Source organism: Rhodotorula toruloides (assembly GCF_000320785.1).
Source record: "Rhodotorula toruloides NP11 unplaced genomic scaffold Scaffold1, whole genome shotgun sequence".
Lineage (NCBI taxonomy): Eukaryota > Fungi > Basidiomycota > Microbotryomycetes > Sporidiobolales > Sporidiobolaceae > Rhodotorula > Rhodotorula toruloides.
The window spans coordinates 858876-882979 of record NW_015622961.1 but is presented as its reverse complement, the minus strand read 5'-3'; the positions used below and the strand labels follow the sequence as shown (position 1 = coordinate 882979).

Here is a 24104-nt window from a genome sequence, read left to right as displayed (position 1 = left end):
GCCGCACGATCCTCCCGACCCTTCGACCATCCCAGCTCTCTTCCTCGCTCTCATCGCTCCTCGCTCAGGCTTCCGACCATGCTCCGGCTGCTCTCACTCGCCTTCAGCGTCGCCGGACTGCTCACAGCTATCACCGGCGCGACAGCCCTGGGCCTCAACCCGAACAAGAGCAACTGCGCTGTCGTCCTCGAGAACGGCCGGCTGGTCAACATCTTTGCCAAGAACAAGCGTGCGCTCATCGTAATCTTCTGTGCGATGGCGACGCTGACGATGCAATGGCGCCATAGGGACATGGGCGTGGGACTACCTCCCTTCGGCGGATGCCTCTGGCGGGACAGTCCACCTCGTGCGTCGCCTCCGCTCCTTCGAAGCCTCGCGAAGCTGATGGTGTCTTCTGCGTCCGCAGAGTGAGACCGATTCGCCAGAAGACGGCGCCTGGCACGTCGTGCAAGCGCAAGGAATGAACAGCTCCGTCATCACCCTAAAGTCCGTTCTCCGTCCTTTTCCTTTCGCTTGGCATGACTGACCGAAGCCCCGGCAGCCTCGCCAGCGACGAGGAGAGCTTCCAGTGCATCCGGGTCACGGGCAAGAACCGCCTCGCAACGACCGGAGCCTGCAGTCTCGAAAAATCGCAGGTGCGTCGACGAGTCGAGTCGCACCGGCGCTGGCCTCCCGGAAGCCGTCGCTCACACACGCCTATGCCGCAGTTCACCATCTCGTGCGAGTCGTGCGCACCGCTGTCAACCTCGCTCACAACCGGCCTCGCTCTCGCTTCCGGCTGCCAACTCCGGTCCGTCGCCAGCCCGACGCAATGCCTCTCAACCATCTCGCCTACAGCCGACTCGCCTTGGAAACTGTCGGCGATCGGAACGCGGACGTGCGCTGGGCTGAGGGGATGGGGACAGCTTTGGGATCTCGTCGTCGCATGACGAGCCAGGGATGCGAGGCGGACGGTCGCAGGTTATCTGACGAGTTGTTATTGCACGTAGAGCGCCGTATATACATGGAAGAACTGCAGTCGAGCTGTGTGCGAGTAGCGAGGTCAGCGAGCCTGTCCAGTCGAACTCGGCTTCGTGGTTAAGCGATCAGGTCGCGTGGTTTTCTAGGCCACTAAAAGCATGTGCATCGTTCGGGTGCTCGTCGTGCGAGTCCCTTCAGTGCCCAGTGCTAGGATTCATCAAGTCGCGAGGAATGAGGGAAGAGGAGGAGAAGACTCACTTTGCCCGCACTCTTTCGAACCTGCGGCCGCATTACCTCGCCGGCAGAGTCCACCAGAGACCCTGAGCCCGCCCATGTGCCTCGCGCGACTAGTGTCCTCCCAGAACCGTGGCCGTTGCGAGGGAGAAAACCTTCGAGGACAGCGACCAAGACCGCGCGTGAGCTGCGACGGACGCTCAGTAGCGAGACGGGACACAGCAGCAGCACAGACCGATCAAAACAGCCCTATCGCGGTCGGGGTGCGAAGCGAGTGAGACGGATGAGGACAAGCCGTGTACGAATACAAACGTGTAATCTCGTCTATTCATCAATACAAAGTGAATGCAAACGCGCCCCTTGGCTCCTCTTGCTCGCCACACACATTGCTCACGGGCCGAGCATGCTGCTACGAAGCCCAAGTGCTCTGCTGCTGTCTCTGTCTGCTGCCTGCGCCCTCCAGATCCCCTTCAGCGCGCGAACGCCCCTCGATGATGCCCGCCCCACCTTCCCGCCGTTATCAGCCTCAGCAGGAGTGTCAGCGGGACAGGGACTGAGGAGCCTGACACTGCGACACGCCGTCCATCTATCGACGACCGAGCAACACCTCCCGCCTTCGAAGCGCGACTACTCGTCAGGAGAACTCGATGTCCTCGCCGACCTCACAACCTACTCGAACACCCAGCACGTCAAGACTCGGCGCATTCGGACTCAGCGACCGAGTTCGCAGGCTGCCTTCCAAGCGGCGCGGAGAGCGTCGTACTTCACGCCGCAGCGAGCGATGGGACTCGGCCGCCTGCCGACCCTCCAGGAACTCGAGGACGCGGCGCTCGGCAGCACGCTCGAGTGGGACGAGGTCGAGGTTGAAGTGCCGGACACGAGGGATGTCGAGACGTTGGCGGCGTTTGGGAAGATGACGAGCAACGCTTACACGACGCCCGACGCTGGAAACTGGTACGATATCGGGTCGGGGTGGAACCGCGTGCGTCCCGATTGCTGCACCGTTCAGCTTGAGGCGATGCTGACAGTTCTGTACGCAGAGCGACTCGTTCGGGTGGAAGGAGGACGGCATTCGAGGGCACGTCTTTGCGGACGAGACGAACAGCACCGTTGTGATCGCCATCAAGGGCACGAGCGCGTTCATTGTGGGCGGAGACAGCGGCACATCGAAGAATGACAAGATCAACGTGAGTCGCCGAGGCTGCAAATCTCCTCGCAAATCCCGACTGACGTTGAGCTTCTTCCAGGACAACCTCTTCTTTTCGTGCTGCTGCGCACGCGTTGACTGGTCCTGGTCGACCGTGTGCGATTGCTACGACGGAAACCGTCAGTGCCGACAGGACTGCATCGAAGAGGCGGTCATGACGAAGAGCGCTTACTACCCAGTCGCGACGGTGCGCTAGCTGCAGCTGTTCTCTATCGGCTCAGACGGTCTGACCTGTCTCGCCTACAGGACCTGTACAATAACGTCAGCGCCATCTACCCTCACGCGCAGATCTGGCTCGCCGGTCATTCGCTTGGCGGCGCACTCGCAGCGATGCTCTCGCGTACCTATGGCGTCCCCTCCATCTCGTTCGAGTCGCCCGGCGACCTCCTGCCCTCTCGCCGCCTCCATCTTCCCCTCCCTCCGCCTCCCCGGAACCGCTCGCGCGACCATCTCACCAGCCACGACGACAAGCGCCCGAAGCGCTCTTTCGACGACGAGTTGACAACGCACGTCTACCACTCCGCCGATCCTATCCCGAATGGCGTCTGCACTGGCGCGTTCTCGACTTGCGGACTCGTCGGGTTCGCACTCGAGAGTCGCTGCCACACGGGCAAGACGATCATGTACGACACGGTCGGCCGACTCGGGTGGAGCGTTGATATCCGCACGCACTCGATTCACGTCATCGTCGACAAGCTACTCGTCGATGATTGGGGAGTCAAACCGAGCGAGGTGGACGGGTCGGCGACGGGATCGCTGGAGGCAGCGGGACTGAGGCGGAAGCGAGGAGGTTGGTTCGGCTGGTGGCCAGGACGAGGACGGAAGGACGAGGATGACAAGGGCGGCGACAAGGAGGAGGAGCCGGAGCCAGAAGACGGCCAGCACGGCGGACGAGGCGTGCCCGAGCCGCACTTTGAGGACGAGACTTGCTCCGACTGCGAGAAGTGGACCTACGTCTGATTCGCCCCTGCGCATGTATAGTATTCCTCCTTCTCTCTCTTCGCACTTTGTATCTCACTGCACCTGTCGTTCTCCTGTCGTTGCTACTAGCCTTTCCCTCGTTCTGTAGACTCGTTCTTCCTCGTTTGCTTTTGCATCGTCGTTCAGCAGTTGCTCCGGTATCCTCAGCGCGTTCTGCTCATAGTCTATGTGTGCTCTTCCCGCCAGAGATCGTGCGCCGGCCAGTTCCTCCTCGAGGAGAGCATCGATGCTTCTCTTCCTCCTTGCCCGCCATGGCTGCGACTTCGGCCGGGCAGACCGGCCCAGAAAGTGCACTACAAAAGCTTGCTCGCCGACCATTCACTGTCTCGCTCCTCTCGCTCGCCGCTTCCCCTTCCTCGACTTCATCAGCTGCACCGCTTCACTCTCGACACCTCAAGCGGATCCACCTCGCGCCGGAGATCCTCAAGGCAGTCAAGATCTGTGCCGGAGATGCGATCGTCATACGCAAGATGGGAACCCAGGCGAACGGGCTGGAGGAGGGGATGAAGCAGCTCGAGCTGGACGAGGCGAGTTCAGGGAGATTTCACGTCAACTGGGGCCGCCAGCTGACTGTCGTCTCGCTCGAGCAGTCCAGTACAGGTCCAGTGGCAGGACCGCGAGGAGCAGGGTTTGCTGTCGGTGTTGCCTGGCCAAACTTCACCATGTCCGGCACTTGTGGGTCCCTCTTTTGTCCGTTCTTTACGTCCACCCTGTTAACTGACGTTTTCGCCCCTCGTCAGCTGTCTTTGTCTCGCCTCTGCTTCTCGCGAACGCCGGCTTGTCCGTCGGCGACACCGTTTCCGTCTCGACGATCGGCACTTCAGGCGTCGAGGTCCTCGAGGCGGACAAGATGACGCTGATCTACGATTCGAAGGGCAAGCCAGGCAAGGACAGCTTCTTTGAGGCGTACGTGAAAGAGGTTCTCGGTGAGTCGCGCTGCGTTCTGCTGAAATGTGGCTCGGCAGCTGACCTTCCTGCTCTCCAGTCGACGTCAAGTTCGTCGCGCAGCATCACTTCGTCGAGGTCACCTACAACGGCATCCTACGACGACTGCTCATCATGTCGGCAACCGGCAATGTCGTCTCTCCCCCCGACGCAGCTCCTCCCTCTTCCGACTCTCCCGCTCGCGAACAGGTCTTCGTCATCTCTCGAACGACGCACGTTTCTTTCCGACCACCCGGGTCGCCCGCTTCGTCTTCTGCAAAGTCCCGCACTCCGGCTTCGACTGCACGAGGAGGCGCAGCGGGATCTGCCGCCTCGCCTTCACGAGGCGACTTGCCGGGTTACGAGCAGATTGGCGGTCTCGAGAACCAGATCGAGCTGATCAGGGAGATGGTGGAGTGGCCGTTGACGCGACCAGAGCTGTATACCCACTTCGGTAAATACCTCCTGCCTCGCTGCGCAAGTCCGCTTGCAAGCTGACTTCCATCGATCAGGCCTTCGACCACCCCGCGGTATCCTTCTCTACGGCCCTCCCGGCACCGGCAAAACCCTTCTCGCTTTCTCCATCGCCCGCTCGACCGGCTCGACTCTCCTCACGATCAACGGCCCCTCCCTGTCTTCCGCCTACCACGGCGAGACCGAAGCGCGACTACGGGAGGTCTTCACCGAGGCGAAGCAGAAGAGCCCCGCCATCATCGTCATTGACGAAGTCGATGCACTGGCACCGAATCGGGAGGAAGGCGGAGAGGTGGAGCGAAGGGTTGTTGCGACGCTGCTGACTTTGATGGACGGCCTAGAGGACAAGGCGGAACCGAAGAGGCGTGGCGAAGAGGACGAAGAGGACGAAGAGGACGAGGAAGACACTGGGGAGGAGAAGGAAGCGCCACGAATCGTCGTCATCGCCGCGACGAACCGACCGAACGCCATCGACCCTGCGTTGCGACGACCAGGCCGCTTCGACAAGGAAATTGAGATCGGCGTGCCCGACGCCGCTGCGCGACTTTCCATCCTCAAGGTACTGCTGAAGCGGACACCACATGCCATTCCTGACGACACACTCCAGTCCATCGCCGCCCGAACACACGGCTTCGTCGGTGCCGACCTGTCTTCCCTCGTTCATTCCGCCGGACTCTCCGCCATCAAGCGGTCATACTCGCTTCTCTCTTCCTCCTCCGCACCCTCGCTTTCGTCCATGCAAGTTCTCCCGTCCGACCTCGACGCCGCTCTTCTCTCGACTCGACCGTCCGCGATGCGCGAAGTCTTCCTCGAGACACCCAAGGTCTACTTCAGCGACATCGGAGGGCAAGAGAACGTCAAGGCGAAGCTCAAGGAGAGTGTCGAATGGCCTCTCTTGCACCCCGAGGCGTTCAAGCGGCTTGGCGTTAACCCTCCTCGCGGCGTTCTCTTGTACGGCCCGCCCGGTTGTAGCAAGACGCTCATTGCGAAAGCTCTCGCGACCGAAGGAGGCCTCAACTTTATCGCAGTCAAGGGACCGGAGGTCTTCAACAAGTATGTTGGCGAGTCGGAGCGGGCGATCAGGGAGATCTTCCGCAAGGCGCGAGCTGCGGCGCCTTCCATCGTCTTCTTGGTGCGTCAGATCTGTTGACTCTCTGGCTCTACCGCGCTGACGTGCGTGGCCTGCTTCAGGACGAGATCGACGCGCTTGCGCCGGCACGAGGCTCGGACGAGAGTAGCGGACCGACAGGCGACCGCGTCCTGATGAGCCTCTTGACGGAGATGGATGGAATCGAGGAGCTCAATGGCGTCGTCGTCCTCGCCGCGACCAACAGGCCCGACGTGATCGTGCGTCCTGGACTCTACCGGCTTGACGACAATTCGGCTCACCATTTCTTACCCACAGGACCCCGCTTTGATGCGTCCTGGCCGCCTCGACCGCATTCTCTACGTCTCACCACCGGATCTCGAGGCGCGCAAGCAGATCTTCCGGCTCAACTTTACCAAGATGGCCGTCAATGAGGATGTCAGTGTAGACGAGCTGGCTGAGTTGGTGCGTCCCTTTGGCCTCTGTCTGTGCTAGCAGGAGCTGACGGTCACGCTGCTCCCAGACGGATGGCTGCTCTGGCGCCGAGTGCGCGTCAATCTGCCAAGACGCCGCCCTGTCCGCCATGAACGAGGACATGAACGCGCCGAATGTGCGTCTCGCCTCACGCTTCTCCTCCTCCTGATATGCCTCGTCGCTGACTTCTACGATACAGGTTCGACGAGAGCACTTCGTTACGGCCGCAAAGACGGTCCGACGACGGATCACGCCGGAAGTCATCCAGGAGTACGAGGAGTGGCGGGATCGAAGCGGTGTTCGCAGCGCGTAATGGCAGCCTAGATCACGCAACGCGCAATAGACGTGCTCAATGGGTATCATTGCGAGTTGCGGATAGAAAGGGGAAATCTAGATACAATGGCCGCTCAGAACTCTTCGCCCTCGCTCGCCTCCTCCTCGTCCGTCAGCTCGTCCTCGAACTCCATCGCATACTCGCGCCAGTTCTTCCGTTTCCGCCACGTCCAGCCGTCGCTCGCGGGCGGGATGGCGACAGGGAGGAAGAGGGTGACCCAAGGACTGCAGGGGAGCGCCGTCAGCATCTGGATCGGAAGCAAGGCGAGAAGATCACGCACTATCGTCCCTCATTTGCAGGTCCAACGTTGAAGAACTCGCGAAAGTTCTGTCGCCAGCCAAGGTCGTACGGGTTGCGGAACGTCCGGCCGCGAGAGATGGCGACCTTGCGGTACCAGTCTGCGCAACGACAAGCCGTCAGCTAAGCTGGCCATGATAGGTGTGAGGGGACTGACCATTGTCATTGGCTTCGACGTTCGTCTGGTTGCGAGCGACAAGGAGAAGCTGTTTGCCGCAAAGTTAGCGAGCGACGAAGCGAGATGCGAAAACCTGAACGCACTTGACTTGCGCACATGAACGAAACGGCTAGCCCCATGACACAGGCGAGAACCTCCATCAGCAGCACAAGGAGGCGAGGAGAGCGGTGGTTCCACTGCTTGACGAGGGAGTAGTCAGCTCAGCAAGTCGAGCAGGGACAGGTTCAACGTACTTCTGCGTTCATGGTGAAGGACATCTGAAAGCAGCGCTTGGCAATCCCGAAGCCCAAAGCTGCTGCTGTCAAGCAGGCGACGGAGAAGTAGCACAGGAAGAGCACGAAGTAGCGCTCGTTGTGCAAGCCAACGCAACCCTTGATCCAGGGGCAGCTACAGAAGTTTTCGTCAGGTTGGCTTGCAGAAGCAACGCGAGCGTAACGCACTGATGGTCGAACTTGAGGATGCAGGTCTGGCAAACTGAGCAGTGATGGGTTCGCTCAGGCTTTGGTGGTCGTCCTCCGCTCGGTGTCGACGGGCACTTCTTGCAGCTCCGTGCATACCGCCCGCTGCGGCCGTCGGTCTCGGTAGGCGGCGGCTCGACTCGCTGTCGTTCCCGTCCTTTCGTTTGCGCCGCCTGAATCTCCCTCACTATCCGACGCCTGCCATGTTCGGCTTCACGGACACGCGGCAGCGAATGAGATGTTGCAAGTTGCAGGAGGAGCGGACCGATGAGGGGTAGGGGCTGGGCCGGAGGAAAGGTGCGAGGAGGATCGAGAGGAGAGCCGGCGGTTGTCGTGATTGCCATGAAGTACTGCGGGACAGTCGTCAGCGATGGGAGAATAGTTCACGGTGACGGTGCGCACGTTGAAGGAGAACATGTGGACGACCCAGGAGCACCATGTTGTCCCGAGTGCGAAGCTCCACCAGGAGGAGTCTGGCGTCAAGAAGTGCTCAGGGAAGACCGCCTGTGAGCTGGAGTCGTCAGAGTCACTCCTTTTGAGCATAGCGACGAGTCGACTCGCCTCGAAAAAGGCGAAGGCGCAGGCTGAGATGAGCAGAACGGCGAGGGAGACGAAGAGCGGGCCCAGTCGCCTCGAGGCAGCGTCAAGCCTGCGTGCGACGGTCTTTTCGAACTTGCGGAAGCCCTTGTTGACACAACGGCCTGCACCAGCAATCACAGAAGAGCAGGAGAGCATGAGGTTCACCGGGAACCATATCCTCGGCAGGTCCGTCCGCTACCATTCAGCCAACCTCGCTGAGTTGCCTTGCTGACGAAGCTAACGACTCGCGAGATCTACACGCTCGAGGCTTGGCCAGGCGCACGAGGCAGCCACGCGATGCAGGACGTTCAGCCTTCCCTCGACTCGCCATCTCTCCCCGGCAGAGAACCGCTCGCCTCGTCGCTTCCGTGGGCGATAAAGGGGGGCTGATGGAACACCTCGCACGGGCAGGACATCGCTCGATTGCTGGTCTCGACGCTTGGTGCCCGGACTTTCGGCTCGGGCGATGGATGATGGACCCTCTCGCCTCTCCCCCTCGTCCCGCCAGCCTTGCTCTCGCTCCTACCAGTCACTGCTTGCTGTGCAATCCCTTACGACAGTCTGCCTCCGCGCGCGACTCTCGTCAACGCCTGTGATTGCTGCCCACTACCTCCGTCGACATGCTTTCGCTCGACGAACGCGCCAACGACGGCTTCTGGACACCTGGTTCGTTCTCCGCGTCTCACGATCGCATCCACAGACTGACGACGTCGTTGGCAGGAATGGGAGAAGCAGGCTTCTCCGCAACAGCCTCCGCCGAATCCGCCCAGGTCACCCCAGTCGTCATCAATCCCAAAGCCGTATCCGCTGAACTTCGGCCAACCGTCATCTTCACGACTATTGTCAAGATTGTTGCGCCGGCGACCGTCACCCAGCTTGTCGAGCCAGCACAAGCGACGCAGGCCATCGATGCCGCAACGAACGTATTCGACGGGACCGTCGCTACGCCCAACAAGGCCGTCCAAGGGACAGTCGCACCGATCAATCCGAAGGCAACGATCGCCTTAATATCTTCGCTCGCGCCGCCTCGCGTCTTCGGCGGAGCAAGCTCGAGCGGCTTGATCCGGATTCTCGGCGCGACGGCGGCACCTTCGGCGCTGGATCAGAACGAAGCGCTCACAACGCTGCAGCCTACGAATCCGATCAGCAAACCTATCGTCCCGACATCCTCCTCAGAACGCATCTTCCAGCCGTTCACGCAAAGCCAGATTCGAGTTGCTGCCGCCGCGACCGCCTCTTCGTTTCAGCCTGAGCAGCAAAGGTACGTGACGTGTCCTCTCACTATCGCGTTGGTGCTGACACGGAACAGCGTTCAGCTACGCCCCTGCACCCGTCGCGCCGCCAATAACTGCGACCACCGGGAGCGAGAAGATCTTTGCCGGCACATCGGCTACCAGCCACGTTGCTGCTGCAATCCTTCCGACCATCTCCACGTCTGCGACACGCCTCGCGAGCTCGGCCACAGCGCCACCTGCCGACGCGAACGGCTATAACCCTTCAGCCGCCTCGGATGGTGCGGGGCAGAAGAGCGACTCGGCGATGGCTTCACTTGGTACGACAGCCGCCCCTAGTAGCGTAAGGACCGCATCAAGCGCTACGCACGTCACTAGCGGCGCGCTCGCCGAAGCTACCGCGAGCGGGCAGTCGACTTCCTCACCTCGCAGCGACGCCTACAACTCAGCCTCCCTCTCGCTACTATCGGCTCTCCCTCCGCCGGCCTCAAACTCTGCAAAACCCTCGACCTCCTTCCCATCCTCCAGTTCGCGCGGCTTCACCGCTTCGCCCGGCGGAGTCGCCGCCGTCGCCCTCGGCAGTGTCGTTGGTTTCGCCGTTCTCGCCGCCTTCGCTACCTACGTACTCTGCTTTTGCCGTCGTCGACGTCGGCAAGCGAGGCGAGGACTCGTCGAGCTCGGCAGCGACGCAGGCTCACCTGGAGAAGAAGGGCAAGAATGGCCGTCTCGTCCGCTGAGCAGGGCAAGTCGAGACGGCGTCCGCGAGATGCGCGAGCTCTGGCGCCAGAGCATCGGCAGCGAAGCCTCCACTGGTCTCGCAGGACCGGTGCCACCTACCGAGTCGGCTGTCTCGCCAACTCTGGACGAGCGACCGGTTTCGTCGAGCGACTGGACCAGCTTTGCGGGTGGCCATCCCTGGACGGACGCGGGCGACTCAGCGGTATTCAGCGATGCAGAGCGCCGCGACAGCGAGTCGACCATCGGAACAGCCATCCTCAACTGGAACAGTCGGTTTGCAGCTGGTTTTCCGACCTCAGCCCTCGCCTATCCTTCGACCGCTGCCAGCATTTCTCGTGCACCTCATCCCCTGCGCACGACGGTAAGGGCCTCGACGAGCTCGCCTTCACAGTACTCCGGCACAACGACTCCAGCGCTCGTCACTTCGCCTCGCTCGACTTTCCAACCGCTCTCGCCTCGTGCGCCTGCGACAACTCATTTCTCCGGCAGTGCAGGCGCTCCCGTCGTCCCTCGCACCTCCGCCTCGACTGGGTCGGCATCGCAACCTCGCACGAAGCCGTCTTGGATGGACTCGCTCGATCGCGTCATGGGATCCGCCGCCGACCTGATGGCCGCCACGCTCATCTCGACGGCGACGTCGGCAGGCTCGAGGCGCGGATCGACAGCTGCGAGGTCGCTCCGCGGTCTGCGGCGGGCTTTCGGAGGCGCCAAGGAGGACGACGAGGAGAAGGGCGAGAAGAGGGCGCTGCATTCCGATGAGAAGGAGTTCGGCGAGAAGCAGGACTACTTTACCGCGTATCCTGGCCCCCTCGCACCAGTCTCGCCTCGCGTTCGGTACGAAGAAGTGGACCGCGCCGTCTCGCCAACAAGGCCTCTGATGGCATACTCGGCCGCGAGAGGAGCGATGGGTCTACTCGCACCGCCCAGGCCGAGTCACTATCGTGCTTCGTCAAGCTCGTCGTTCTACGGCCCAACGCCTCCTACACCTCGCCTCCAGCCTCGAACCAGCCCTCGCCTAGTCCCGCTGCCGAACTCGCCGGAGGAGTCTACATCCCCCTTTGACGACTATTACGCAACGGAGTCGCCCACTTCGGCTACCGCAGCCTTCGCGGCTCTTGTTGAAGCGCAAGGACGAGCGGCTCGCAAGCTACGAGAAGGAGGACAGGCGTCGACTCTCCTGCACATCCCGCCTTCTCCAGCCATCCCACCTCGCACGCCAACCCCAACGCTCGGAGTGAACCGTCCTCTCTTGACGCAGCTCAACCCGAGTCCTCGGCCCTTCACGAGGTTGCAGCAGGTCGATGGTGTGGAAGACCCTTTCGCGGATCCTTCGCCTCTCGACACGCCTTCTCCCGTCGTCTGGGTCGATCAGACGTCCCAGGCGCCAGCCGCCTCTGTCACGATCCGCCAAACCGAGACTGTCGAGACTCGCCCTTCCTCCACCGACGCCACGATTGACGACGAACCCACTCTCAGCTCTGTCCGCCGCCATTCCGCCTTCGCACAACTCTACCTCCAACGCCGCCTCGAAGGCCGTCAAGCCCGCCGCGCCTCAACTCCGACCTTGCGCGAACGGTTCGAGCGTGACGCGAGGAAGAGGCCGTCGTCGATGGCTTCCTCGTTTGTGATTGACGCGCGTTTGGCGAGTCTGGCGTGTGAGCGGCTTGGTGAGGCTGGCGAGGGCGCGGAGGAGGCGGAAGACGAGGAGGACGACATCTCGAGTCTCGACTTCTCGTCGTCGGCAACGGAGTCGTCGTGCGAGGCAGGCAGGGCGGGGACACCTTTCGGGACGGACGAAGAACGGATGGGGAGGCGGCTGAGGGAGGCGATCGAGCGCGAGAAGGCGGCTTTGTTGATGCTCGAGCGGAGGAGACGGTCGCTGGCCGACAGTCTTACGAGCAGGCGAGGCTCGTTGGCGGGATCTGTTGCTGGGTCTGTAGCATAGTCTGTCTCGCTCGGGTTCGTATGCTATGGCATGTCGTGCTCTAAGCTAATGCAGGGAGTGAAGGAGAGGTCTAAAGCGCGGTGAGGCTACGAATGATATGGGTCATAGAAAGCAGAAGAGAGGGAAGAGGATGTGGGAATAGGGCGAAAGGTGCGGGAGGAAATCTACAAGAGGAGGAGCGGTTCGGCTCCTAAGGGTGGAGAGCCTCGTGCGCCCGCTCAACGGCGGTAGGGCTAGCGAGCGGCGCCTCGACGAACTTGTCCGGTCCAGGATTTGCGTCCCCAGCGGACGGCGAGACAGCTGTTCCCTCGCTACTGTCGCTGCCGGTAGTCATCGCTGGCGTGGCGGGGTCGTCCAGCGCAGCGGCCGCAAACTCCTCGCTCAGAGGCGTGACGCCGTGCGCGTCGTCCGTGCCGTTCGTCGCCGCTGCTGGTGCCGCTGCCGGTGCCGCATCGACGTCCGCCTTCTGCGTCGCGACCTCCTTCGTCCCATTCGCCTGCTGGCCCGGCACCCTCGCGCCGCGGATGATAGCCTCATCCAAGCCGCACTTGCCCTCTCCATACTTCCTCCACCGCTCGAGGTTGGCCGCCTTGCGCTCCATGCACAGTTTAGTCAAGGCCGGGAAATACGTCTTGTGGTCGTACTCCATGTTGATGTCGCCGCCGAAGATTTTTTGAAGCTGGGAGGCGGGGATGAGGGCGGTCGCGTCGGCCTTGTCGAGGAAGCGGATCTGTGATGAGAACTGTGAGCGAAATTCGAGCGAGGTGAAGAGCTGGCGGTCGCACCTTCTCCTTCGTAACCGGGTCGACAAACGGCGAGACGAGCTGCGCGACAGACGGTCAGCTCGATGCTACTTGGATGGAAGACGTAGAACGCACCTTGTAGAAGGCAAAGAAGATCTGAGGGATGTTGACGCAAACCGCCCTTCCCAACCGCTCGCAATAATAAGTTTGCAGAATCTCCAAGCTGCGCCAACCGACGCCCATCAGCACCGAGTCCTAGGCTTGGAGTAGAGGGAGCAGACGCACACTTTCCGCGCCTGGCTCAGCGTTGTAGGCTGGCTCTTGGCGTCTTTCTGATTTGCGCCAAAGTCGATGCAGAGGCAGAGCATCTCCGTTGCGGGGTCCGTCGCGGGTGCAAGGTCGATGGTGCGCTGTAAGAGAGGCTGGTCAGCGGAAAGACGTAGGGGACGAATGAGGAAGACGCACCTCGAGACACCAGACGACGAAAGCAATCTGTTTCGGGCTCGTCTCCGTGTTCTGCCTGTTCGGGTGCTGCATCGAGGAGGACCCCGGATCATCTCAGCGCTATCCTCGGAAGCTGAGCGCAAGAAGCGAGACGTCTCATCGACGCACCATGTACAGGACCGGCCTGCAGTTGATGTCGTAGCCCATGACAAGCTCCTTCCCCGTCTCTCCCTCGTGCGACACATCCTCCTCTTTCATCTCCTCGACGCCGTACTCTCGGCGCCAGACACACGTCTCCTCGGCTCGACGGACTCCCGCTGCGTAGTCCCACTTGACGGCGCGTAGACAGCGCGAGAAGGCTTGGCGGGACCAGTAGCATTTCTCGACGTCGGACAAAGGGTGCAGGTCTTCCATCTGTTTGATCGAGCATGGCAGGATCGAGGCAGAGGTTGCGGAAGTACCGGTAGCCGAGAAGAGAAGCGAGCGGTTGCGAGTGAGGGCGACGGCAGTGTCAGTGGGTCAGCCACGTCCAGCAGCACGGCTTGAGCGAGTCTCTGGGACGCACCTCGTCGTTGGTGGGCGTCGCGCTCCTGCTGAAGAGGCTCCCGAACCTGCTTCCTCCGCCGCCCTGCTCCTTGGCCCACCGCGCCTTGAGCGCCCTGAGTGTCCGCGGGAGCGTGTAGTCGGGTCTGTTGAAGTGATCTACGAGGCGGTCGAGCTTGGCTTGCTGGTCGGCGGAGAGTTCCTTTGGCGCGACCGGTTTCGAGGCTGGGTCGGGATGGGCGAGCGGGTACGAGAACGGCGTGTCGGGGTTGCCTGGCGGGCTTGGTAGCGAGTCTTCGAAGGCAGTCATCGTCACAGTCAGCAAGTCTAGCGAAGAGTGAGAGCAAGAAAGTCGTCGGGAGAGAAGCGAGCTGGTTACCTCAGAGCGGCAGTCAGCAACGTCGCTCGCACCGCTCAGCTAGGCAAACGATGGCACGCTCGAGCTCACCAGAAGACTCGCCTGCTCCGCCAGACGAGGACCGCCTCGCGCAGCTCGAAGCGCTCCTTGCAGACTCGCTCTTCTCAGCGCCCACTCGTAATCACCCAGCACCCGCACCGGAAGACGCCGGTTCCCGCCCAACCAAGCGCAAAAAGACAGAGGAGAACGGCGAGGCTGCGCAAGACGCGTCGGAGGCAGGAGCGTTGACGGGAGAGGGATCTGTCGGTTCGTCGGCTCTCCTCGCTGTCTCGATGAAAGGTGTACTGACCTTTCCTGTGCAGCTTTCCGCCTGTTCAGCACTCAGAAGACACCGCAGAAGGTCGTAATCAGGGAGGCAGCGTCGCCAGAGCCTGTTGTCCGCGACCCACGGATCCGGTTCGTCCTCTCGCTTCTTGGTCGCAAGAGTCCGCCTTTATTCACCGACTTTTCCCACGCAGAGATGTCGACGACGAGTCGCCCGAGGCGCGAAATCGGCGACGGAAAGCGATCGCGTCGGTCGCTGTCGACGGAGAGTCTGTCTTGTCGCAGTCTCGCTCTCTTTTCGTGCGTCTTGATCCCTTTCACCAGTCCTCTTTCACATCTCAACCGATACTATTGGCTCGGGCAGTCCGCCGATCCGCCCTCGCATCGCCTTACGCACCGCCTACTCGCCCGTCCGCCCTCTGCTCCCTCCCATCCGCTCGCCTCCTCCTCTCATCCCTTCGTCCGCCCCTCATCCGCAACCCCCGCGCCGACTCTCGCGTTCCTCGACACGCTCCTCCCTCCCTCCTTGCTTACGAAATCGCCTTTCCCCGTCCCCTGCATCGAAGACGACGACAAGCTCTCGGCGGAAAAAGACCCGTCCAAGCGGCCTCCAGAGCGACCGCACGACGGCCTGATCGCGCGTCGACCATTTGAGGGTGTGTATGCGCAAGGAGAGGGGAGAAAAGAGCGGATGCCGAAGCGGAATGAGGTTATGCGGCTTGGAAAGGGGACGGGCTTGGGGCGGCTGGTTGTCAGGGCTGTGTACCCTGAGGAGGACGCCAAGCTGGGCATGGGAGAGGGCAAGAAGCGGAAGAGGGTGTCCAAGGAGCGCAGGGAGAGGGAGAGGGCGAGACGGAGTGCGGTTGAGACGGGAGCGAAGTCGTAGACTCGCTCCTCCTCCTTCACGATCCCTCCGCGCAATCCACGGTTGACGAGAGACAATGCAAACGATGCAAATGACTAGACAGATACACCACGTTTCTCCCTCGCTCTTCACAACCCGATCCAGCTCGTCTTCCCACCGGGGTTGTGCAACCTCGTCTGCGAGATCTTGATCCTGTTGACCGTCGCGCCCGCCGCTCCTTGCTCCATTCCCTGACCCTCCTCCAGAATCGCCGACATCCGTCCTCCCTCGTTCGAGCCCAGCATCGGGCTCGGCGCAGACGCGAACGCCGCTTCGCTGCCTCCCAGCACGGGACTCAACGCTCCAGCCCTTCCACCTCCAACGCCCGAAGAAGTCGAGAACGTCGCGCTTGTCGGGCTCGCGAGGCCGCCGAGCCCTCCGTTAGGACCGGAGAGGGGAGCGGTGATGGCGAGGTAGACTTGGGCGGACCACTCGAACCAGACGCGCTTCTTGGTATTGTCCGTCAGACGCCAGATCTGGACGTCGAGCTCGGAAGAGGCGGGGAGGTAGATGGGGTCCTGCAGAAAAGAAATAACGGACGTGAGTAACGCTTCACGATATTCGTCCACGCCGGCGATGTCTCGAGGATGTAGAGTCTTTAGCGAGGCGTGAGAGAAAGCGTATGACTCACGGCGAGAGGGAAAAAGATGGGGAACCAGCTAAGCATGTCTCCCGCCGCCCGTTCAGGGTGGATCGAGAGCATCACGTCGCCGTAGAGGACCGCCTCGAAGTAGCCGGCAAAGCCGTGGCAGACGCCTGCGCGGGGGATGTGGAAAGAGAGGTGGGCGGAGCGGGCGTTGTGGTGGTTCGTAAAGGGAAGGCCTGCGAGCGAAATTTGGGTCAGCCTGCGAGGAAAGGAGAACAGCGGAGCGACGTACCCTGCTCGTCCGTAACGACGTCTGGCCGAGGGTGGTCGAACGTCCAGCACTCCTGCACCTTCTCGACTCCCATCCGCCCGCCCGACGCGCTGAGCGTGTGGAACTGGGAGAACATGACGACGTAGGGCTGCTCGGCGGGCTTGGCGTCCATGACCGTTGCTGCTGAGGCGACTTGCGGGTTCGTGACTTCCGTATGCAGGCGGGAGGTCGAGATCGGTGCGAGGTAAGAGGTGTACGAAGCGGGAATCGAGATGCCGTCCGCTGCGAGCGAGACCGGATCAGCTGTGATACGCGCGAGAGTGAGCACTTCGACGTACGCTTCAGCGTCCGCATAACACCGTCGAGGCACTCGGGACTCAGCTCGTTGTCGCCGAAGGAACCGAGGAGCTCGCTGACGATGATATCGGCCTTTTCGCGCGGGTTGAAGCTCCGCATGTCAGAGTAGACGAGCTTGACCTGGCTACCCCACTCGAGTGCGGAGCGTTCTTGCAGGCTGTGCGAGGCGACTGTTAGCACGATGAGGGGCGTAGGAGAAGCGAGAGAACGAACATGACGAAGGCGCTGGGGTTCTTCTCGACGGCCGTGAGCGAGATCCGCCGTTGCGCCCGCTCCGCAGCTCGCAAGCAGCCCGCGACAAGCGGTCCCCGTCCTGCACCGACGACAAAGATGGTCCTGCGGGAAGAGGGGAAGTCAGTCTGCGCCCGGGCCAAACTCGCGTAAACCGAGACGCACGTCACCATTCCCTGCGGCCTGTCCAACAACGCCCTGTAGACCGCCTCCTCATACTGCCTGTACTTGATCGGGTCCTTCTCGAACCCCTCGTACGTCTCACCCTCGAGGTTGTCCATCAACGGCTGCAAAGGCTGTTGGAGGTGGTCCATGTAACCCTGCGCGTACTCCTCGACGGGGACGAGCTCCTGCGACTTGCGGTAGAGGAAGCGGACGTATTGCGCGTAGGCGAGGTGGCCGCCGGACGAGTGCAGTTGGCGGTGCGTGCCGGAGAGGATGACGGTCGGGCGGAACTGCAGGCCATACGTCTTGGCATCAGCGTCGTCCGCTCACAATGCGAGCGCTAAAAGGTAGCGCGACGGGCCCACCTTGAAGATGGCCTTGAGGAACGCCTGCATGCTCTTCGAGAGGACGGGGTACGCCTTGGCGTTCGGGATGAAGGTCGAGCACGGGAGGAAGACGTGCTTGAGGGGCTCGGCGGACCAGCGGCCAAGGCTGCGTGCGGAGGGAAGCGGATTCGACAAGTCGAGAGCTGCGCGAGGATGAGGTGAGAAGGTCAATCTGCGAGGGGGGTGAAGGCGAGCGCACTGAGGCTGAGGCGAGGCGAGTAGTTGCACATCCCTCGCAGGGTGTTCCACATCTCCCACGTCTCGCAGCGGTCGGCGTCGCCTACTGCGGCATGGAAAGCAGGAGTGCCGGGACGGGCGGCGAGTTCGGAGGCCGTATACTCGGCGACGGGCAGGCGGATCGAGATCTGCACAGGCGCCGTCAATTGCGAGTTCTTCATTGACTTGAAGAATTGCTTACGTTGATGTGCCAGCTGCTCGCCAACGCGCCGTTGATCGCGCGCGCATAGTCGGCCAAAAACTCGCGGTTCTCAAGTTTCGGCGGAGGGAGGATGATGGTCGCGATGGAGAGGTAGGACGCGTAGGCGATCTCTTGTCGCAAGGCGAGCTCGGCGTCGAAGCGGATGCCCTCAACGGGCGAGTCGAGTTCGAGCCAGTCTGAGCCGAACGCGACGAGGCTGCCGGCTTCCTCTGCGGGCGTATTCACGACGAGTCGGCCATCAGCGATGAGGTCTCGTGATCACAGTGGCGGAACGGAAACGCACCGCTGCGCGTGATGTTGACCTCGTTCCGCAAGAAGCCTCCTCCGGACCTCCAGAACTCGGCCTCCCATCTCTGCCTCTCCTCCTGGGCAGTCGGCACCGTCCCCGCCAACGCTCCCAAATCCGCCTCTGTCGCGCTCGCCGTAATAGTACACATCCTCTCCCACCTCTCCTGCCAATTCCCATTCGTCAACGGGACCGCAACCAAGTCGTATTCCGTCTTGCCTCCCCTCGCGCTCGCCGCGTACCCTCCCTGCGCAGCCTCGGCAGGCGTAGGTTCCCGCGGAGGGACGTACAACATGTTTGAGACGAGTTGCATGAGAGGAGTGCCTTCGGCGGGCAAGGGAGGGCCGTAGCCTGCTCCGCTCCCGACCACTTTGGACGGCTGCTGACCCCGCGCAGAAGAGGAGGAAGAGGTCGTCCCCGACCCGGAGAGGGGCAGGAGGTCCTGCGTGAGGTGGAGGGCGATGGGAAGTCGCTCCATGTTGCGCGAGGAGGGTCGCGTGCAGCGAGAGACGGGGAGGGCGCCGGGAAAGGGATCGGTCGTGCACGGGCGAGACTCTGCAGCACTGTTCAGACCGTAGCACACCAAGCACGAGCAAGCGAGAGTTCGAGGTTTGCGAGAAGAAGAAAGTCGCGCGTCGACGCAGAGACCAGGGCAATGGCTCCGCCGAGGTCGAGCGAGCGCTTTGCAAGGCTCGCAGTGACTGGCAGAGATCACTGACAAGGACTCTCAAGCGGCAGACGCAGCGGAACGAGGCAAGCGCTCCTATCGCTCTCCTCAACGGACTCGCACCGACTGAGCGCACGAGCGACGATGGATCATTCCCTCCCCATCGACACAGTACGAGGATTACAGCCCGTCTCCCTTCCCAGCCACCCGTTCCTCCGATCACTCTGTTTGACGAGAGAGAGAAGAGAGAAGAGGTTCGGCGGTTTAGGCCTCCTGGCGGGGACCGCCACGGCCGACACCACTGCGTGGTGAGCAACATAATTAGTGAGCTGGCTACCGCTGGATGCAGCCATCTCATGCCCAGCTTCGTGCGAAGGCCGAGCAAGTCGAGGCATCTTCAAGCAGCGGACGTGCAGACTCACGCGAACCTGGGCTTGAAGTCACCCGCACCCTCCTCCTTGGCACCCTCGCGGCGCCTGTATCCCTCCTGGTCACCGCCACGGGGCGCGCGGTACGCACCCTCGGGGCGCTGGGCCTGGCCGGGACGCGGGGCGCGAACCTGCTTCTTGTAGGTCGCGGGGACGATCTGTGCGAGAGAGTGTGTGAGCAGGAGAAGGTAGGGGAAGGACGGAGGGGGACGAACCTCGGCGGGGAGGTGGAGGTACTCGCGGAGGTAGTCGATACCCTCGGGGGTGAGGGTGTACTGTTGCGCGCCGTCGATCCGAGGTTAGCTCGGGCTGCCTACAATCCTGCCAGAAAGGAATGCTGGACGCACGTAGTAGTACTGCCACGAGAAGTGGGTGGTCAAGTACCCGCGCGAGGTGAGCGACTGGCAGGCCTTGATGACGAAGAGGTTCTTGACATCGAGCTCCTGGTGCTTGGGCGCGTTGTAGTCCTTCTTCGCGACGAGAACGCCGTCTGTGCACCGTGCGAGCCGACTGTCAGCTCCTGGGTGGAATTGGAGGTCGAGGCGTGAGTGGAAGCGCACCCTTGAAGAGGTTCTCGTAGATCGTGCGCCTGTCGGCCTTGGGAATGATCATGCTGGGCCTGTCAACGCGGGCGTACAGAGCGAGCGTCGGATCGAACGAGGGGATGGAGAGACGAGCGAGGTCAGCGCGGCCGTCCCAGCGCAAGTCGCGGCACACCTGGTTGTCCCGTCCTCGCGAGCTGTTCCCGTGCATGCCAGTGTCCTCCAGAGCTCCCGCTGGACCACCCTAGCGAGCCTCTGCCCTCCGAACGGCGAGTGCAGCGTGTCCCCGCCTGCTCGCCTCGACCCGCCTGTCCCGACCGCATGCGTGCCCATCCCTCGCCCGCCCGTCCGTGCGCGCCCGTCCACCGTTCCAGCGTGCGCGTGTACGTGTGCTCTGCTCGTGCGCACTGTGCAATGCAGCGCTGCCTCGCGCGCGTCGAGTGTGCGTGGGTTGTGAAGTCTCTGCTGAGCTCGAGGTTGGGCTGGCTGTGCTCGCTCGCGGTGTCGCTTGGCGGGGATTGTTGGTGGGTGGCATGTGAGAGTAGCAGTGTGCAGCTCACGCGAAGAGGTGACTCTAGGTCGTGTGGACGGACGCAGGAGTGAGGAATCAAGCGAGGTGCGCCTCGAGGCGACGAGGACAACCCGCGAACTGGCTCGCTCGCATCCAGCTCGAGTGGGCTGGGAATACTTGCAAGTGAAATATGAGAGCGTACTGGGATTTACCGGGCTGTCAAAGCGGGACTCGGAGCGAGTGGCTGCTCCTCGCTCTGCCTGCTGCTGTCGCTTGACATCTCGCTCACCACTCGCCAGCTCAGACTCACGCTGCGACTGCTCAGACTCGCTCGCTCGTACTCGCGCGCAGCCATGGCGAGCCGCGCCGCCCCGCCCGCCTTCCTCACCCCCTCGCCCACCGCTCTCCGCAACGCACTCTCGATCCTCGCCGAGCGAGAACACCTTCGCCGGACTCTCGCAGCCGAACGCAGGAGCGGATGCCAAGTGCGGATACACGGGCGCGGCGAGCCCGCGAACGGCGCGACGGACGATGACTGCGAGGGGTGGTATTCCGTTTCGGCGGGAACTTCGCGGGAGAATGTGGCCAAGAACCGGTGCGTTTCGCTTGCGGGTCCTACACGGGCACTACTGAGAGTAATGTAACCGGCAGGTACGGCGACATCGTTGCGTACGACCGGACTCGCTGTCTGCCCCCACCTCGAACGACTGCCTCGTCCGACGAGGCAAACTATGTCAACGCGTCGCTCGTGCGCGAACCTGATCTCGGTTTCGACGAGAGGGACGTGCCTAGACGGTGGTGGGTCGCTGCGCAGGTCCGTCTCGTGCCGCTTCATCCTTCGAAACTTCGTCCTAACCTTCGACTCCTCCAGGCGCCTATACCGCAAACACTCCACGACTTCCTCTCCCTCCTCCTCACACCTCCCTCTTCCCTCGCACACCAGTCCCTCTCCCCACCAGCCACCGAGCTCCCTCTAATCAACCTCATCGTCCAGCTCACCCCCCTCGTCGAAGGACGCCGCCAAAAATGCCATGCTTACTTCCCCGCGAACGTAGGCGAGACGGCACGGATACCGTCTGCGAGTGGAGAGGAAGGGGAGGGGGTGTGGATTCGTTTGGAGGAGAAGAGGGAGAGCGAGGGTGCGAGGGAGAGTTTGCTGGGAGTGGGAAAGGAGGGGGATGAGCAGGGACGGAAGGTGGTGCATCTCGAGTATTTGGGATGGCGGGATCATGGTGCGTTTGCCTAGACTTTGCCCTCGCCGACTCGGGCTGACCACGTCTCTACTCGCAGGAGTTCCGGAAGACGCCTCCCACCTGCTCCGCTTCATCCAGCGCGTCCACTCGCTCAACGCCTCCCTCTCACTCACCCCCTCCAGCTCACCCTCCCCAATCCTCCTCCACTGCTCAGCAGGCGTTGGCCGAACAGGCACCTTCATCGCCATCTCCTCGCTCCTTCCTTTACTCTCCTATCTCTCCCTACACCCCTCCACACCTCTTCCAATCCCACCACAAGACCCTTCCCATCCTCTCGGCGCTTACCCCGCACATCGAACGCTTCTTGAACCCAACTCGGGAGCGCAAGAGCGGGCGGTGGTGGATTATGTAGGAGCGACGGTGGATGGACTGAGGGATCAGAGGACTACGATGTGTCAGACGAATGAGCAGGTTGGGTGGGTCTGGGAGGCGCTGAGGGAGGCGTGGAGGGCGGGGCTGTATTGAGCGACTGCAGGCGGGAGGATGGAGAGGAGAGGAGAGGAGAGGCGAGTTGTAGATAGCGACGGGTGGGGTTGTTGTGCATCTCGAGCATGTCTTGCGCCGCACAAGTCGAGAGGAGGGAAAGGCAAAGAGTCGTTACAAGCAACAACGGCAACTCAGAACGAAGCACGACAGGCCTCTACGTACTCAGCCACACGCCTCGGCTGCACGCTCACACATCCACCAAATCCCACTCCTCGTCGTCCTCCTCATCCTCCTCTCCTCCTTCTCCGAGCACAACAACTCCACTATCGCCCATCGAGTCGCTCGTCGTCCTCGTCCTCGTCCTTCCAGGCTTGATCGTCGAGGTTGAGCCGAGGGAGGAGGGAGGTGCAAAGGCGAGGGCGGTGTAGTGGGTGACGGCGTGAGGGAAGGAAATGGGGAATGAGGAGGGGGAGAGCGTGGTGTGAGGTGGAGATGGGTCGGGCGGGAGAGGGGGCCTGCGGACGAGCGTTGGTCAGCGGACTCAGCCTGATCTAGTGCAAAGGGAACGACGCACGCATCTGCTGCGTCGACGCCCGCGGCCTTCGTGATAAGCGCGCCAAGGTCCTCCAAGTCCTCCAACCGCAGCAGGTCCGCGCCTCTTCCGCTCCGCACCTCGCGCGACCAAGCAATGTACGCCAAATCAAACGCCAGCGCAACCGCACCAACAAGCACCGCCTTGGCCCTCTTGGTCGAGCGCTTTGTCCCTCCCGACGCAGACGACCGCAAATCCGATTTCGAAGACCTCGCCGACTTGCGCGACGAGTTGTCGTCCGAATCGACTTCGTCCAGCGCCGCCTCCTGCTGTGACTTGCTGTTGCGAGCGGAAGAGCCGGATTTGCGTACTGCGAAGCACAGCGGCCAGCAGTGTCCGCCTGGACCGGCACCTGCGACGCGCTTGCGTCCCTCCTTGCTCGAGCGAGCCGAAGCGTCCTTTTCGCGCTCCTCGCTCTCGTCTCGCGCGTCCCGCAAGCCCCAACCAGGCGTCGCCTTCACTCCGGCCTTGCCCGGCCCGAAACAGCTGGGCAACGGCGTGAAAGGCAGGAGGACGCCTTCGTAGAGTGCGAGGAGGCGCGTGATGTGTAGGATGTGCGAGAGGAGGGCTTCGAGCTCGCGCGTTGGGAGGGTGAGGAGGGCTGAGAGTGGAGGAAGGGGGAGGGAGGCGAGGGTGTAGGCTGGAGGAAGGCTGGAGGGAGACTGGCTGGCGGTGAGTGTTGCGGTCGGAGGATACATCGACTGGTTGAGCGGCGTCGGGAGGAAAGGGTCGGGGAGGGGCTGCTCTGTCCGCTGCAGGGCAAAGACGGCGAGCAGCTCGACGGATAGGATGCGTCGAACGCGAGCTGCTTCGAGGACGAGTTCGTTGTTGCGAGAGACGAGAGATTCGAGCTGGCCCTCGAGAGCTGGTAGAGAGTGAGGTAGGGAGAGTGACGAAGTTGTAGGGCCTTGCAAGGCGAGAGACGAGAGAAGCGATCTTGCGGTCGACAAGTTGGCGCGCCGAGAGGCGATGGCCGCTCTCCGAGCGATGACTCTCTCTTGCTCTGCAACGAAGGGTGTGTTCAGCACACTTCACGCAAGCCCGAGGGAGTGGGCGCACCCGACTCATTCGCCGTCTTGCCCTTTGCGACCGCCTCCCGCGCCGCATACGCCCGACTCGCCAGCGTCCACTTCTCTGCCTTCATTAATCGTTCGTCCTCGACCCCTAGAGCCGCGCTTCTGCCTCCGCCGGGAGTTGTGGCGGGTCGTTCGGTACCCGCGAGGAGAGCAGCGGCCTTGCTCGTGACGAGGGTGAGAGCGTTCCGCAGTTGCTGGCTCCGGGCGTAATGCTCTGCTAGTCTGCGTCCATGCCGGCGCTCAGCATCAGTTCTGCTCCCGTGTCGACGCCGCGAATCAGTCATCAGGACGAACCTCTGCGAGATGCAGTCGTGGCAGAACAAGGCCCTGCCAGGCTCCACGCGCAGGCAGGCGCCGCACTGCGAGCTCATACAAGCGTGTCCAGCAGCAGCAAACACGCCCTAGCCAAGTGAGAGGTGAAAGTCGCTCATCAACTCGCGAAGCCCCACCTCATCAGTTTGACCCTGTAC

General features: G+C 62.2%; 11 protein-coding genes across 11 annotated transcripts; 6 read left to right on the top strand and 5 right to left on the bottom strand.

Annotated features, from left to right (window-relative positions):
• Positions 1-78: 78 nt before the first annotated feature.
• RHTO_00362 (uncharacterized protein) lies at positions 79-929 on the top strand (the record flags this gene model as incomplete). Its single annotated transcript, XM_016414046.1, has 5 exons — positions 79-229; positions 288-346; positions 407-486; positions 542-635; positions 708-929. 5 exons carry the CDS (start codon positions 79-81, stop codon positions 927-929), a joined length of 606 nt encoding a protein of 201 aa, XP_016277053.1.
• A 668-nt stretch (positions 930-1597) lies between these two features.
• RHTO_00361 (triacylglycerol lipase ATG15-like protein) lies at positions 1598-3361 on the top strand (the record flags this gene model as incomplete). The annotated part of the gene is made up of 4 exons (XM_016414045.1): positions 1598-2176; positions 2235-2381; positions 2442-2588; positions 2648-3361. 4 exons carry the CDS (start codon positions 1598-1600, stop codon positions 3359-3361), a joined length of 1587 nt encoding a protein of 528 aa, XP_016277052.1.
• A 272-nt stretch (positions 3362-3633) lies between these two features.
• RHTO_00360 (ribosome biogenesis factor recycling AAA family ATPase) lies at positions 3634-6654 on the top strand (the record flags this gene model as incomplete). Its single annotated transcript, XM_016414044.1, has 9 exons — positions 3634-3909; positions 3973-4057; positions 4123-4308; positions 4368-4760; positions 4819-5912; positions 5972-6127; positions 6186-6332; positions 6391-6477; positions 6541-6654. 9 exons carry the CDS (start codon positions 3634-3636, stop codon positions 6652-6654), a joined length of 2538 nt encoding a protein of 845 aa, XP_016277051.1.
• A 94-nt stretch (positions 6655-6748) lies between these two features.
• On the bottom strand, positions 6749-8025 carry RHTO_00359 (vacuole protein, palmitoyltransferase domain containing; the record flags this gene model as incomplete). Its single annotated transcript, XM_016414043.1, has 7 exons — positions 6749-6899; positions 6956-7073; positions 7130-7178; positions 7234-7326; positions 7384-7537; positions 7591-7958; positions 8011-8025. The coding sequence occupies 7 exons, from the start codon at positions 8023-8025 to the stop codon at positions 6749-6751; spliced, it is 948 nt and encodes a 315-aa protein (XP_016277050.1).
• Positions 8026-8807: 782 nt separating this feature from the next.
• RHTO_00358 (uncharacterized protein) lies at positions 8808-12102 on the top strand (the record flags this gene model as incomplete). Its single annotated transcript, XM_016414042.1, has 3 exons — positions 8808-8853; positions 8908-9448; positions 9504-12102. The coding sequence occupies 3 exons, from the start codon at positions 8808-8810 to the stop codon at positions 12100-12102; spliced, it is 3186 nt and encodes a 1061-aa protein (XP_016277049.1).
• Positions 12103-12292: 190 nt separating this feature from the next.
• Positions 12293-14142, bottom strand: RHTO_00357 (CRAL/TRIO domain-containing protein; the record flags this gene model as incomplete). Its single annotated transcript, XM_016414041.1, has 7 exons — positions 12293-12832; positions 12888-12926; positions 12981-13068; positions 13131-13255; positions 13311-13376; positions 13458-13703; positions 13855-14142. 7 exons carry the CDS (start codon positions 14140-14142, stop codon positions 12293-12295), a joined length of 1392 nt encoding a protein of 463 aa, XP_016277048.1.
• Positions 14143-14261: 119 nt separating this feature from the next.
• On the top strand, positions 14262-15400 carry RHTO_00356 (uncharacterized protein; the record flags this gene model as incomplete). Its single annotated transcript, XM_016414040.1, has 4 exons — positions 14262-14496; positions 14553-14646; positions 14709-14814; positions 14879-15400. 4 exons carry the CDS (start codon positions 14262-14264, stop codon positions 15398-15400), a joined length of 957 nt encoding a protein of 318 aa, XP_016277047.1.
• Positions 15401-15507: 107 nt separating this feature from the next.
• RHTO_00355 (protein arginine N-methyltransferase 5) lies at positions 15508-18617 on the bottom strand (the record flags this gene model as incomplete). Its single annotated transcript, XM_016414039.1, has 10 exons — positions 15508-15936; positions 16050-16240; positions 16297-16557; positions 16614-16789; positions 16846-16968; positions 17029-17318; positions 17394-17557; positions 17614-17779; positions 17833-18062; positions 18137-18617. 10 exons carry the CDS (start codon positions 18615-18617, stop codon positions 15508-15510), a joined length of 2511 nt encoding a protein of 836 aa, XP_016277046.1.
• A 453-nt stretch (positions 18618-19070) lies between these two features.
• Positions 19071-19846, bottom strand: RHTO_00354 (40S ribosomal protein s10; the record flags this gene model as incomplete). Its single annotated transcript, XM_016414038.1, has 5 exons — positions 19071-19107; positions 19229-19392; positions 19450-19509; positions 19582-19724; positions 19795-19846. 5 exons carry the CDS (start codon positions 19844-19846, stop codon positions 19071-19073), a joined length of 456 nt encoding a protein of 151 aa, XP_016277045.1.
• A 794-nt stretch (positions 19847-20640) lies between these two features.
• RHTO_00353 (protein tyrosine phosphatase) lies at positions 20641-22005 on the top strand (the record flags this gene model as incomplete). Its single annotated transcript, XM_016414037.1, has 4 exons — positions 20641-20882; positions 20939-21101; positions 21159-21519; positions 21578-22005. The coding sequence occupies 4 exons, from the start codon at positions 20641-20643 to the stop codon at positions 22003-22005; spliced, it is 1194 nt and encodes a 397-aa protein (XP_016277044.1).
• A 208-nt stretch (positions 22006-22213) lies between these two features.
• RHTO_00352 (uncharacterized protein) lies at positions 22214-24005 on the bottom strand (the record flags this gene model as incomplete). Its single annotated transcript, XM_016414036.1, has 4 exons — positions 22214-22481; positions 22541-23561; positions 23618-23856; positions 23929-24005. The coding sequence occupies 4 exons, from the start codon at positions 24003-24005 to the stop codon at positions 22214-22216; spliced, it is 1605 nt and encodes a 534-aa protein (XP_016277043.1).
• Between the last annotated feature and the right edge of the window lie 99 nt (positions 24006-24104).